Genomic DNA, 15,150 nt, shown 5'->3' with positions numbered 1-15,150 from the left:
AGCTCGGAGAAACAGAATTCAGAAAATTGTTCAGAGTACATGAGATACGGCTAAATTGACCAATCAACTCCCTTTTTAGTGTGACTGCCAATGTACATACTAATATTAAAGTGAGAGTATTTCAATTCTACATTGTCAATGTATATATTTGTATGCACGTAGCCGTTTGCTCGTTAAGCATTTATCGAAATGCCTCACGAGCGCAACTGTACTCGGGAAATCAATATAAAATTGTCATCAAGCCTAGATATTGTTAAGTTATTGATTTGACCATGCTAGACCCTCCGGAATGCTAAAAAAATGTAACCGGACAGCTACCACCAGGAATGACACCACTGCCTGCTATGACTTGCTGGACCAGCATAGCATAACAAGAGAAATGGTGCTGCTAAATGATACTCTGGGTCTCTTGACATCTTAACCAATGGCCTTGCAGGTTTCTAGAGTGAATATCACTAATATAGTTAGCTGTATTATATTATTATTTTAATTTAAATGATGTATTTTTTTTAAACTGTATGAAGGCTAATATATACAAAATGTACATTTCAAATAGCTGGTAATATTAATTGGGAAGTAAATATTGATTCGAAAGTCACAGCTCAGCTCAGTTGGAGCTAAGAGTAATGGATGGTGAATTGTCTCATTGTTAACATTTGATTCGATGTGAGTATCATTACTGCTCCCGGCTATGACTGTGGGGGTAAGCTCTGAGGCAAAAGAGAGTTGGGAGGGGTAGATGCCCATAAGAATTATAATTTTTCCAGAAATGAAAATTTTTGCAGATTTTACGACTGATTTTGCTTTGTACCATGATTCTAACCACGAATCCAAAATTTCAGCCCGTTTGGCGCCATAGAGCCTGAAAAAATGGCTTTTAAAGTCCGAACCAAATCTCACATAAGTGCCAATCAGATTGATGATTTTTCAAGAAATGCAACATTTTGCTTGGGTTCGGACTTTAAAAGACATTTTTCAGGCTTTATGGCGCCAACAGTCTGAAATTTTGGAATCGTGATAAAAATCATGGTCTTAAGTGAAATCAATCACAAAGTCAGCAAAAAGTTGCATTTCTGGAGAAATCATCATTCTTATGGGCACTAATTCGAGACTTGGGTTCGGACATTAAAATTCATTTTTTCAGGCTTATGGTGCCAAAAGCGCTAAAATTTTGGAATCCTGAAAAGAATCATGGTACAAATCGAAATCAGTCCTAAAATCTGCAAAAATTAACATTTATTGAAAAATTGTAATTCTTATGGGCACTATTGCAAGACTTGGGTTCGGACTTTAAACGGCATTTTTTCAGGCTCTATCGTACCAAACGGGCTGAAATTTTAGATTCGTTGTTAAAATCATGGATAAAAAGCGAAATCAGTCCTAAAATCTGCAAAAATTGACATTTCTTGAAAAATGATCGTTTTTATGGAAACTCTGCAAGACTTGGGTTCGGACTTTAATCCCACTTTTTCATGCTCTATGGCAGTGCTCCGCAACCGGTGTGCCGTAAGCCGGATACAGGTGTGCCGCGGTCAAATTCAATGTATTTGACATTTTACAATATTTCATTATGTATTTAATACACAATGACAAAATATTTTTCATAATATTGTCTATTTTTCACCAACGGAAGCAGTGCCTCTGCAAATTCGAGTGGAATTTACAGATTTAAATAATGACATGACATTAAAACTTCACTTCTCCGAAGATCAATTAGATGTTTTCTAGTTTTATGTTAAAAAAGAATATCCTCACATTTCCGTCAAAGCATTCTTAACACTACTTCCATTTTCAACGACATATTTATGTGAGCAAAGTTTTTCAACGCTTGTATTAATTAAAAATGATATGTGGTCATGCTTAAAAGGTTCCAAGAACTTCGGGTTGCGCTGTCAAAAATCGAGACGAATATAAAACTTTTGTGTTCATTGAAACAAGCGAAGGTTTATTTAACAATTAATCGCTCATTAATTTATTATTATTTTATAATAATTATTAAGACTGCGTAAAAATAAATATGTTATAGTTATATGTATGTATGAATACTTTTCAAATAAAAAAACAAGAAATTATTGTAAAATTTGTGTATCAATTTAATATCTATATATTATGTAGCCTGAACCGTCATTTAAAACCTATATTGGAGAGAAGCATTCTCAAATTCCCTTTCGCGTGGCCCTTCCCGCTCTTTTTCAGCACCTTGTGTTGGTCAAGTGGTCACCAGAAGCTACACAAAAGTAAAGCACCACCTATGCGACTTTTGTTTACGGCATTCTTCCTCATTAGCGTTTTAAATTCCGTCGCTGGCGTTGTCGTTGCGAAGTAGCTCCGAATTCATAACGATTTTTCCCGTATATAATTATTTTAAGTGTATAATTATTTCAAAATGATACATTATATTATAACAGCGAGGCTGTTCGAAGTATTTTTTAAAACAGAAAGAATTTTTAACTGAAACGGATAAAACACGTGGTGAACATGACGGAAAAGTTCATATCGGCCATTATGTGTTGTTTGTTTATTTACATTGTGTTTTGTGTACCTTGTGTTTTGTGTTTTGGTTTCTTTTCCAATTAACAATGAGTGGATCCGAGATGTCATCATCCGATTCGGTAGAGATGACGGTAGAAGAAGTGAACAAAATTATTTTGCCAAAACAAAATGAGCCGAAAGGAAAGTTGCCGAAATCGACGAAATCTACAAAAAAAGATCGCATTGATAAACTCACGGCTCAAGTGGAGCACATAAGCTCGTTTATTCAGGATTTTATGGCGTCTAAAACATACGAAGATAGGAGAAACTTGGATTCCGACGAGGACGCATCATCGGAAGATCAAGAGATGCACGTGGAGAGAAATTCACCATCTTCGCTAGGGATGGGATTAGTAAATCCTAGTCATGAATTCAAGGAATTAAACCTATCGATGGCGGAAACCAAGTGTAAGGAACCTACAGTTCCTAAGGCTGACGCAAACCGCGTAAAGAAAATCGAAGATTTACAACACTTCGGTTCGCCTGAATGGAACGAAGTAAGGTATGGAGTTGTCGTAAGGAAATACCTGGCCAACCCCATGTTCAACCAGTTGGAGGTTAATGGAGAGTTTCTGCATTTGAATAAGGCAGTGCAATACGCGGGGTCACTTGACAAATTTTGCGGGTCACTAAGCCATGCCCTGTTGCAGCAAAATGAGTGCCTCAAGAAATCTCTTCAGGAACTGGTAAACTGGAGTGCAGAGGAAGGCAAGGAATTGTCAGCAGGTTCCCTCTTCAAGAAAGTGGAGTCGCTATTTGCCCCGGATACACAATATCAGACAGTGAACAAAGATGTCCTGCAGATGGTCTGTGGAAGGAGAGCAAATGCGATCCAGCATCTTAGGGACGCAATCCTTAACGAGATAAAGAGCCGCTACGTACGGGAGGCAGTCAAAAATATTCCCCCAGCAGCGGGTTATCTTTTTGAACCAATGAAGCTAGAATCCCAGATTCAGCGGATGGGAGGACTTGATAAATGCTTCCCGCATTCGAGCTTCGACCCTCAGCCATCAACCAGCACGCAGATGCCCAAGAAAGTGCCAGTGAAGAAGCCTTTTCGTGAGAGCAGGCCCTTTCGGGAAAGCAGGACGTTTCGGGACAACAAGCCCTTCCGAGACAAGAAAGCCCCCCGCGGAGGGCGAACTAATCAAGATGCAAGAGGTGCCGACAAGAGGGGACCAGCCAAACCAAGAAGGAATTTTGGCAACAAGGATAGGCTATGACTATCCGGGGAAGGCGTTTCAGGGGGGGCAATTACAGCACTTTATAAGCAAATGGGAAGAATTAGAAGCACCACCAACACTGCTAACCATGTTGCGAGGGTACAAGCTACCCTTTCGGCAGAAACCCCCTCTAAGTATAGTGGCAGACACGGTAAGCTCAACTTATAAAACCCAAATCACAGAAGAAATGACACGACAAATAGACAAAATGAAAAAGGAAAAGATATTGGAATCAGCTTCAATATCGCCTTCCTTTCTATCACGGATGTTTCTCATACCGTCATTTAGGCCGGTTTTCAACCTTCGTCGTTTGAACAATTTCTTAGCTATTAGCAAATTCAGACTTATTAATGTTAATAAGGTTGCAACATTTATTCAACCAGGGGACTGGATGGTTAAAGTGCACCTTTCTCAAGCCTACTTTCATCTTCCAATTCATGAGAATCATCGCCGTTTTTTGAGACTGATTTTCAGCTCCAAAGGTTTTTGCTTCACTTACCAATTGGGTAGCGCAAAAATTAAGAGACAAAGGTCTCAGAATAATTGTTTATTTAGATGATTTTTTGATAGTACATCAAAATGAAAATATATTGAAAATGCATACATTCGAAACTATTTCAATGTTACAAACTCTTGGATGGATAATACAATTCAGTAAATCCACTCTGTGTCCAGTTCAGAAAATTGAATATTTGGGAATTTCATGGAATTCAAGGGACGACTTAAAAGGCCTCCCGCAAACTAAAATAGCGAAAATAACAAATTTACTGAAACAATACATTAATCTAGGAAGGTGGTCACTTGAGCAGGCCCAGAGCCTCTTGGGTACCCTCAATTTTGCTAGTTTCGCCATTCATAAAGGCAGGCTTAACCTTCGCATGTTACAGTGTGCCAGTCGCAAGCTGCCTGCATTCAAACCGAGACGACTCCATCCCATTCCTCGAACAACGATAGAGGAGCTGAGATGGTGGAGCAGATCCCTGCAGACGTGGTCACCAATGCATCAAGCAGTGATTCGTCACACCCTCACGACCGACGCCTCGGACTGGGGATTGGGTGCGCAGCTAGACGACCTCCGATTGAGTGTAGCTTGGTCCCAAACACAGCAACCTCTCCACAGCAATGTCAAGGAAAAGCTCGCCGTGCTGGCAGCACTTACTCCTCACGGGCCAGAGCTGTCAGACTCGGGTCTCCTGATCCAGTCAGACAACAAATCGGTGGTCGCGTACCTTCGCAACGAAGGCGGCACACGATCCAAGACATTGCTCGAAGCGACTCGTCAAGTCCTTCAGGTGACAGACACGTATCGCATTTCACTGTCTGCCCACTACCTACCAGGAAGGTTCAACGAGGTGGCAGATCAACTCTCCAGAAAACGCGAACCTCCGGAGTGGCATCTTTTACCAGCAGCAACAAAATTGATTTTTGCAAAATGGGGGAGACCAACTATAGACCTGTTTGCATCGGAGACAACTCACGTTGTAGAAGATTATGTGTCCCTAAATGCATTCGACAAAGAGGCAAGTTTTGTCAACGCTTGGACTCGAGAGTGGGATTTTCCTCTAGCTTGGGTGTTCCCCCCTCCGTGCCTCACGCCGAGAGTTCTCGCACACCTCAACCGGGCCAAGGGCCTATACCTGATTGTAGCCCCGAGATGGAAGAAAGTATTCTGGAGACCAGACTTGAAAAGTCGAGCGACGAGCCCTCCTTTCACCATAATGAACCTGACAGAAGTGTTGATAGGCACCAGAACCTTGAAACCTCCTCCACAAGTAGAGGATTTTATTTTGGAGGTGTGGAAGTGCCGGGGTGGAGTCAGTCATTAACAGATTGGTCGGACAAACAGAAAGAATTGTTAAAGTCAGGTTGGAGAGGATCCACACTTAAAACATATAAACCGGCATGGCTTAGGTGGCAAAAGTGGGCATTAAATCACGGGGTAAACCCGAATGTCCCTACAGGAAGTAACCTGGCAAGATTTTTAACAGATCTTAGTTTAGAAGACAATTTCTCTCCCAGCACAATTCGACTCCATAAATCGGTAGTAACAACTTTCAGTAGCCCTGAAGAAGGAAACCTAAGCTCACACCCTCTAGTCAGACAAGTTCTCAAAGTCGCAGCATTAAGGCATCCTAAACTGTCTAAGCCTCCTATCTGGGATCCCAGAATGGCGTTGACCTGGTTAGAAGCTAACCCACCCAAAAAGTTGAATCTCTTTGAAGTCTCAAGAAGGGCAGCGACTTTACTTTTGTTAGCTTCGGGACGAAGAGTGCATGACCTGACCTTGTTACAGTGTTCGCCAGACAAACTATCCATAAATGAGGAAGGGGTCTCGTTATGGCCAGTTTTCGGATCCAAAACAGACTCTGCTACATACCAACAGTCAGGTTGGAGGTTGAGAAACGGAAATCAGCCAAATATAGACCCAGCATACTGGATTAAGAAACTGATTGAAACCTCCAAAGAACGGAGGGAAACAAAGCAGAATTTAACAGAACTCTTCATCACTACATCGGGAACAGTTAAGGCAGCTTCAAGAACAGTCATCGCCCGTTGGGTCAAAACAATTCTAGAAGAAGCTAAGATCACAGCTGCCCCGGGAAGTGTACGGGCAGCAGTGGCGTCACTTAACTGGCTGGATAATTTTAGACTGGATGACATCCTGGCTCGAGGGAACTGGAGGAGCCGGGACCTTTGCCAAATTCTACAGAAGGGAAGTTAACACTCCCCTAGAGGTAAATAGGGCATTGTCTGTAGCCTCCCTATTCCACCCACTGTAACACGTGAGTAGGTATTCCAGTTTTTTGACGTATTATAATAGTATCACATTAGCGTTAGTGGTCACCAGTCGATAACAAACAGATCTCAATAGAGGTTTTAAATGACGGTTCAGGCTACATAATAAAATAGTTTTACCTAGCAATAAAACTTATATTATGTACCTAACCTCATTTAAAACCTAGGCAATCACTGCCTGGTGAGAACTAATGAGGAAGAATGCCGTAAACAAAAGTCGCATAGGTGGCGCTTTACTTTTGTGTGGCATCTGGTGACCACTTGACCAACACAAGGTGCTGAAAAAGAGCGGGAAGGGCCACGCGAATGGGAATTTGAGAATGCTTCTCTCCAATAAAGGTTTTAAATGAGGTAAATTTAACAGTATAGTTTTGAATATGGTTTGAATGATGAGACAACTTGATTTGCTACTGCACGCACGACTCACACCTAATTTGGGTGTGGTCGGGTGTTTTTGGTACGCAGAGATTGGAGAGATGTGAGTGATGGAAGTGAAGGCGGCAATGAAGTGAAGCTCAGCTTGAAGGTGATGAGGAAGGCTGCTGGTCTTCTTTGTAATCCAGAGACAGGTTATTATTAGAGCCAAAATTTTTGAAGTTTACCTGCCTGGTAGACCAATGATGAAAAAAAAACGTTTGGAGAGAAACAAATTGTGTTCAAGAGAAAAGACAAAAAGACAAAAAAAACGTAGTTGGTAAGAGAGGAGAGAGAGTAGAGAGAGATTCAATATGCTGACTATGCCATGAGTATCCCGAGATTGGGGAGACAAAAAAAGTATCACGACTGGCGTGAGGTTACCTATTTGATATACAAGGTATAGGTAGGTGGTTGTACAGTAGTAACACCAAGTTTCTGAAAGAAGTTGGCCTTCCATGGCCGGTGTTAGCGCTTGAGCGATAGCAACTTACGACTTTCAAAATTACAAGAAATGTGTTGATTACCTAGGAATGGGGTGAAAAGGAGAGATTATTTTGAAGCAAATTTCATGGATAAAGATTGTCTTATAGACAGACGATGCGCTATGTGCGTAGGGTACACTTTCCAGATTTATGAAATTAACCTCAAGGATAATGAGGGATGAGAAAAAAATAGAGTTGAGCTAGAAGGTCTGTTGGTGATGGGGCTGATTCCCCATTCGATCTCTTTCAGAGAACGAAATATGGTCAACCAGCAGATTTCCTAGCTTCTTACAAATGTACATGAGTTTGATGGAAGGGTGAAGGATGGAGGGTTGAGCAGCGAAAATTGATAGTGACTGAGCTAATTCTCAATTCGCTCTCTATGTGAGGGCGAAATATATCAACCAGCAAATTTCTTCTAACTAAAAACTCTTTACACATACATGAATTTGATGGAAAGGTGAAGGAGAATACACAGTAATAACAATCTAATCTTTCACGTGTATTTGGTGAAAGATTAGGGGTCGTTTTTAATCTTCTACAGTTTGTGAAGACATGACGGACCCTTGCTCAAATTTCACAAACCTGGGAGTTTTTTTTATTCGTCTCCAAGACAACGATTTAGGTGGTTTTGTGTCACTGTCCCGATTAACTCCCACGACAGGATACCTCATAACCAAAAGTGAAGCTGATGGCTAGTCCATGGTCAATGGATAGTGGATGGTTCTTGGGTACGCTGACAAGAAGTCCACAGGTATCAATTACCGAAAAAAATTGCTGAATGCACAGCTTCATGTTTGTTTGAGTAGAACAAAAATTCTCACTACAGTGAAGGACATTTCCCTCAGTGTCATGAGTTATACACAAGGATCCCAATTAAGGGCGACAAGTCAGGGTAAAATGATCTACGTCCGGTAGAACAAGTACATAGTGTCAACTTATTTAAAGAAAACAACAACAAGATATTGTATCTAAATATTGAAGACAATAGACAAAGACAACACTCCTCACACACCAACACTAAACCAGTTTTTAATTCTGACATACACCAGCACAAAACACGATCACAAAATCAAATACATTTATCGTCATCTACTTACACGACCAAATTTGGAATTAACTCCTTACAATACATTGCACATAAACAATATAACGCATTACCTGGTAATTTAAAACTTCCGGCAACAAACAAAAAAACACTGGCAAAAGCTCTTAAAAGCTATTTCCTTAACAGTTTCATTAATGACTAACACAATCTTTCTCTAGAACTCTATAATAACATCTGCGTTTATTTATTTTAATGTATTTTATTTATTTGCCTTGTCCTTTCTAATGTTGTCTTTCCCGAAATGAGTTTTATAAACTCATTGGGAATAATACATTATTACTTTGTTATCATTTTGTAATGTATTATCTTTAAAAAAAAAAAAAAATATATTAGTGATTTTTAAACGCAAATCTGAAACAGAAAAATCAGAAAAGGAAACGGTCACATCTGGGACTCGAACCCAGGACCCTTGTCTTTCCGGGACAATGCTCTACCAACTGCGCTAATGGGACCCTATCCTCATCGGTCACTTTTAACTGTATCATTCTTCGAATAAGAACTACCAACGTTGTCTTCATTTTTTCACCGCACATTTTTATTGGCAACTATCTTTATGCATGATCGCAAGATTCAACCCGAACTAAATGCAATCCTAGACAGCGTCTTATAGATAAACCTATCTTATTGTTTTTTTATTTTTAATGTGCGACATCTATTGACTTTTTCTGCAAGTCTAGAAATGAATTATTATTTTTCGGAATAACTTATTGAGTAAAACCTCAAATTATAATATTTAAATATTGAAGACAATATTAGTGATTTTTAAAGGCAAATCTGAAACAGAAAAATCAGAAAAGGAAACGGTCACATCTGGGACTCGAACCCAGGACCCTTGTCTTTCCGGGACAATGCTCTACCAACTGCGCTAATGGGACCCTATCCTCATCGGTCACTTTTAACTGTATCATACTTCGAATAAGGGTCCCATTAGCGCAGTTGGTAGAGCATTGTCCCGGAAAGACAAGGGTCCTGGGTTCGAGTCCCAGATGTGACCGTTTCCTTTTCTGATTTTTCTGTTTCAGATTTGCGTTTAAAAATCACTAATATTGTCTTCAATATTTAAATATTATAATTTGAGGTTTTACTCAATAAGTTATTCCGAAAAATAATAGATATTGTATCGTTCGCACGACTCATAGTAAGTATTATAACTTCTCCACGTCTCATGTAGAAATTGAACGAATTACGAAAGAACCCTAGTATTGAAAGGACGGTACAACATAGATATTTATAACCATTTAATGGAACAAATTATCTCTTTGGCCACAGCGTATGTTAGCCAGTAAAAAAAGTAATTATAACGAGCTTCTCGTATCATGGTAGATATTATAACATTCTCATGTATAGTGTTAGATTTTATAACGATCCCTCGTCTTTTCTTCTTTCTTCTTCCTAGCACTATCCCAACTCATTGCCTAGGTAGGCTGTTGGGGTCGGCTCTTCTCGTTCTCAGGCTATAGCTTCTTCGGTTCTGAGTGTCGCTTTCATCTAGGCCGTTTCTTTGTAGGATTTTGGAGCATTGGGTCATCCAGGAGTTCTTTGGTCTACCTCTGGATGACTGTCTTTGAAGCTCTATAGACATTGCCTGCTTCACTGTGTGGTCTGGTGGTCTCCGTCTTATGTGCCCATACCATCTTAACTGTCGTTCCTCTAGCTTACTGTTTATGTCAGTGACACCCAGGCTACCACGAATGCGTGAGCTTTTAATTTTATCTTTTAATGATACTCCTGCCGTCCATCTAAGCATTCGCATTTCTGCTGATTCGAGTTGCCTAGAGTAGGAGTTGTACATAGTCCAGCATTCGGAGCCATACATTATCGCGGGTCTAACAATAGTCTGGTATGTCTTTCCTTTAAGTTTTATTGGCATTTTCGTGTCGCACAAAATTCCTGTTACGGATCTAAATTTCATCCATCCCACTTCTATCCTATGGTTGACATCCGCTGCACATCCTCCGTCTCTGTGGATGAGTGAGCCCAGATACTTAAATGAGTCACAGTTGGCTAATGTTACTCCATCCAATTGCATCGAAGGAGTTACAGCATTTGGGTCTTCAAATGGTAAATACAAATATTCCGTCTTTTTCCTGCTAATTTTTAGTCCATTATCCTCCAGGATCTTTCTCCACCTTTCCAGGCTATTTTGTAGATCACAATGATTTTCTTCTATCAGTACTACATCATCTGCAAAAAGCATAGTCTTGAGAATACTGTTCATTTCTTGACTCGTTAGGTAATTCATGACCATTTTGAATAGCAATGGGCTGAGGACAGATCCTTGGTGTACCCCCACTTTAATTGGAAATGTTGGTGACATCCCTGATGTGCATCTTACTTGTGTTTCTACGTCTGTATACATATCTTGTATGGAGAGCACATATCCTTCTGGTACGTTATGAGATCTCAATGCCGCCCATATCAGGCTTCGGGGTACCCTGTCAAATGCTTTTTCCAAGTCTATAAATACCATGTGTAAATCTTTTTTTGCATCTCGATATTTTTCAACTATGATTCTGACTGTTTGAATAGCATCTATTGTTGATTTCCCCGATACAAAGCCGCATTGATCGTCATGTATTTTTACAATATTCCTAATTCGTGTGTTTATAATCCTCTCATATATTTTCATGGTGTGAGACATAAGCTTTATCCCTCTATAATTGTCGCACTTCCTAGAGTCTCCCTTATTTTTGTAAAATGGAAGAAGATAGCTTTTCCTAAAGCTTTCTGGCATTGGTTCTCCGGTCAGTACTTTATTATAAAGGTTGCACAGCCATTTATGTCCCACTTCCCCACACTCTTTCCATAATTCGGCTGGAATATTGTCTGGCCCCACTGCTTTCCCCTTTTTCATTTGTGATATGGCTACTTTAACTTCTGTCGGAGTGATTTCTTCAACTGGCCCCAGCACTGGTTTCTCTGACACATGAATTGTTCTTGGAAATTCTTCGTTCAGTAATGTAGAATAATAATCTTTCCATCTTTCACATATTTTGATTTCGTCTGTGATCAACTCACCGTCAGTGTTTTCTATGTATTTGGGTGTTCTAATAGATTTGGCCCTTTCTCTCTCCTGTGTGCTGCGATTTTGTATATTCTTTGCACTCCGTTGGGTGTTTCTAGGTCATCATACAGCTCTCTCAATGCCTCATGTTGTGCAGAGGCAACTATTTTCTTTACTGTCTTTTTGATTTGCTTATACACTATCCGGAGTTGCTCTTTCTCGTTATCGCACTTACATTGTGACCAGTTTCTGAAAGCAGTTTTCTTCTCTTTTACACATTTTTGCACCTCGTTTGTCCACCACCATGATTCCTTCTTTATTTTCAGTTTACCTTTGGAGACTCCCAGATGTTGTTTGGCTTCCTGTAAACATACTTGTTCAAATGCTTTCCACATTTCAGTTGGGTTTTGTGTCTTTTCATTTTGGAGATTTTCAAGCATCCAGTTTTGGAGTTTTGACGTTAATTGTTTTCCGTTTTCTTTTGAGATATTGAACCACTTAATTTTGGTTGTTGGTTTAATCTTGTCCTTATACAATTTATGTCTAGTTAAATGTAATTCCAGCAATAGTAGGCGATGTTGTGTTGCAAGGGGTTCACCAGGGATAACTTTACAGTCTCTGAGCATTTTTCTCATTTCGTTTCTACATAACCAATAATCTATTTGTGTTGCAGCATTTCCACTTTTGTAGGTTATGAGATGTTCTGGTTTCTTTTGGTAGAATGTGTTCACGATAGTGAAACCGTATGCATCTGAGAAATTTAGTAGCTCATCTCCTAGTTCGTTTCGTGCTCCATATCCAAAGCCGCCATGTCTAGTATCATGGCCACTATTTGACATCCCCACATGCCCATTCATATCTGCCCCCATCATGATAGCTTCATTTTCTGGAATTTTTTGGATTAATTCTTCCAGCTTGTCCCAAAAACTGTCTCTTTCTTCTCTATCACATACCATTTGTGGTGCATATGCACAAATGATATTGTAAATAGCGTTACATATTACCAGTTTTACCTTGGGTGCTATTACTTTTATCACATTTTCATGAAACCTTTGCTGTAGTACTATGGCTACTCCATTTCTGGTACTACTTTCTCCGTAGTAATACAGTTTGTAATCATTTGTCTGTGTTTCTAGGTAGCGGCACTTGTCTAAATTTGTATTTTTCCATTTGGTTTCTTGAATGCATGCAATATCAATCCTACGTCTTCTCATCAATTCGGCCAATTCTTTGCTTTTTGCTGTAAGCGTTCCCAGATTCCAAGTAATGGCTCTTATCTTTTCAAACCCAGAACGACTGGCTTTCCTCCGCTTCATTTTGCTTGCCCCTGGAGTCCTGCAAGCTGACCCTAACATAATGTCAGTCTCTGGATCACCAAGGAGAGATTCCCCCTCGCTGCCAGACAGGGTAGTGCATCTTTGCGTATGTTTTTCCATGAAGCTTTGGTTGATTGACTATGGTTTTTATCCACCGATGGTCGTCAGACGTGGAACCAGAGTGACCCACTAACTAGGGCTGGATCCGCTATCATTGCCCGTTTATGGTCAATTAACGGATTAAACTAATGAGCCTGGATACCCATTAGATATGGTGTATGCGACTAGTACCCGAATATGTCGAGTTGCCACACCCACCATTTGTGAGCCGCCACTAACATGCGGAACAGACGCTCACTGCTTCTCACTTTAGCCGTACTTTTGGGGTCCCCCGACGGATTGGTTACCATCAACTTCACCCTCCAGTCCGTTGCCCGTTGGTCACCGCGTGGAGGTATGAGAAGCGAGGGTGGGAGAAGCTATGTCGGTCCAGGCCCTAGGACCAATGTATTGCGCTATAACCACCCGACCAACTAACCACCCGATCAACGATAACGATCCCTCGTCTCATGGTGGATATTGTAACATTCTTATGTATCATGAAAATAACATATCAACGTTCAATAATAAAAAAGTTCCATTTCAATACCGGAAAAAAGATACATACACAATGTCAAAAACAATCAAGTAGTGGCTATTGGTATTATCAAAAAAATGACGATGGCATAACCTTTGGTTGGGTTTATGCGTTAAGTTGGCAATAATACAAGACATATGCCTAAGGATGTCTTACACAAGACACACAATATAGCAGAAGAGACCTATTTGGTTTTACTAACTCTTTGCTTACAAAAAGGTTTGTAGTGGTTTATTTAAGACCTGATAGGGTTTTACCTACTTAAATGACCAAACAAAAACTGGGAAACACACTTGGTGTTGCTAAAATTGCCACGAACACGAATGTTGTGAATTTTATGATACAGAAGGCACCTAGAGACACAGGATGACTTAATATGAGTGACCTGGCTCGGTGTATTTGACAAGGCAAATTAATGCTTATTTAAGTCAAAATATAGTACGCAATACAACAAATTGGGGTCAGGAAGTTGAGATCTTATGATTTTATATACTCAATGTGACCGAAAGGTGTTATGTATGATACATTGTTATTGATGAGGAGGACAAATCGGCGTTTGTTCTCCTTTACAACAACCTTTTTCAGAATTGACGTGTCAATATCAAAATCTGAAAAAAAAAATTAGAGCAAATGGGAATGTTGAGCGCCATTCAATTTTTTAGAAAAATTGAAAAACTTTAAACAAAGGTAATTGTAACTTTTATTTGTTACACCTGTGTAATTTGAATCAAATGACGATACCGAACTGGAATTTACACACGCATTATTCTTCTTCTTCTTTCGTATGGTGGGGGGTCAGAGGGGGACATTGTTATGATGCAGGGCTAGACTCCTTTTGTTTTAATATTTTATTCATTAATTTATTCTGCATCATCACATTTATCCTCGCCGATTCTCTAACCTAGTTAGGAACTGGGCGATTGTCGCTGGTATTGGTTTTGGTAAAATTTCGAATCATAATTTAAAATTTAAAATCTGTACCGGGCGGAAACAGAAAAACAAAACACTTCTTGGCTGGACAGTCAACGCGTGGGTTCGTAGACTGTACAGACGATGGTCACAGTGCTTTTCGTTTTAGAATAATTAATTGTACGGAATGTAATTCCTTATTTTTTGTCGCCGATGAGTGCGATCTTGCTTACGGGCACGGCGGTAAACGTTTTTGTGACCGTAAAATAACCATTCCCGAAGTGGGTAATAGTGATCTCGCTGGACCGAAGTTGTTACGGACGGACCACGCGGCCGCCGCTATACAATTGAACGGGGATCCGTAAAGTAACGGTCAATCCTGCGTAGGATTGGATCATACGCTATTTATATTTTGTGCCATGCATGGCTGTCAATCGGGAACTTCGTTCTTTTTGATTTCTGGAGTTTGAATCCCGACATCGCACGTGTTCGACGGGCCGAGAAAGAGCCCTATGTATCGGTTGCAGCATCCCCAGGAACGGCTACGCGCTTATAGATAGCTGGAGTTCATGGATGTGGCCAGGAGGAGTATATCCACCTTTCCAGAAGACGGATCACGCATCTACGGAGTTACGTCCGCCGCCGAATGGGTGTGCGGGACGTTCCGTCGCTTCTCCCATAGTTTAGATACAGATAGCTAAAAACTGGTCGGTCTTTGGGGTAAGT

General features: G+C 40.3%; 1 protein-coding gene across 1 annotated transcript; it reads left to right on the top strand.

Annotated features, from left to right (window-relative positions):
- Positions 1 to 4,633: 4,633 nt before the first annotated feature.
- LOC149421277 (uncharacterized) lies at positions 4,634 to 5,581 on the top strand. Its single transcript, XM_089635485.1, has one exon. It carries the CDS (start codon positions 4,634 to 4,636, stop codon positions 5,579 to 5,581), a length of 948 nt encoding a protein of 315 aa, XP_089491611.1.
- Positions 5,582 to 15,150: the final 9,569 nt, after the last annotated feature.

The sequence above is a fragment of the Hesperophylax consimilis genome, chromosome 9, assembly GCF_061612785.1.
Source record: "Hesperophylax consimilis isolate HC1 chromosome 9, BYU_Hcon_1.0, whole genome shotgun sequence".
NCBI lineage: Eukaryota > Metazoa > Arthropoda > Insecta > Trichoptera > Limnephilidae > Hesperophylax > Hesperophylax consimilis.
Note: the sequence above shows the minus strand (reverse complement) of the source record. Positions and strands in the feature narration are given on the sequence as shown.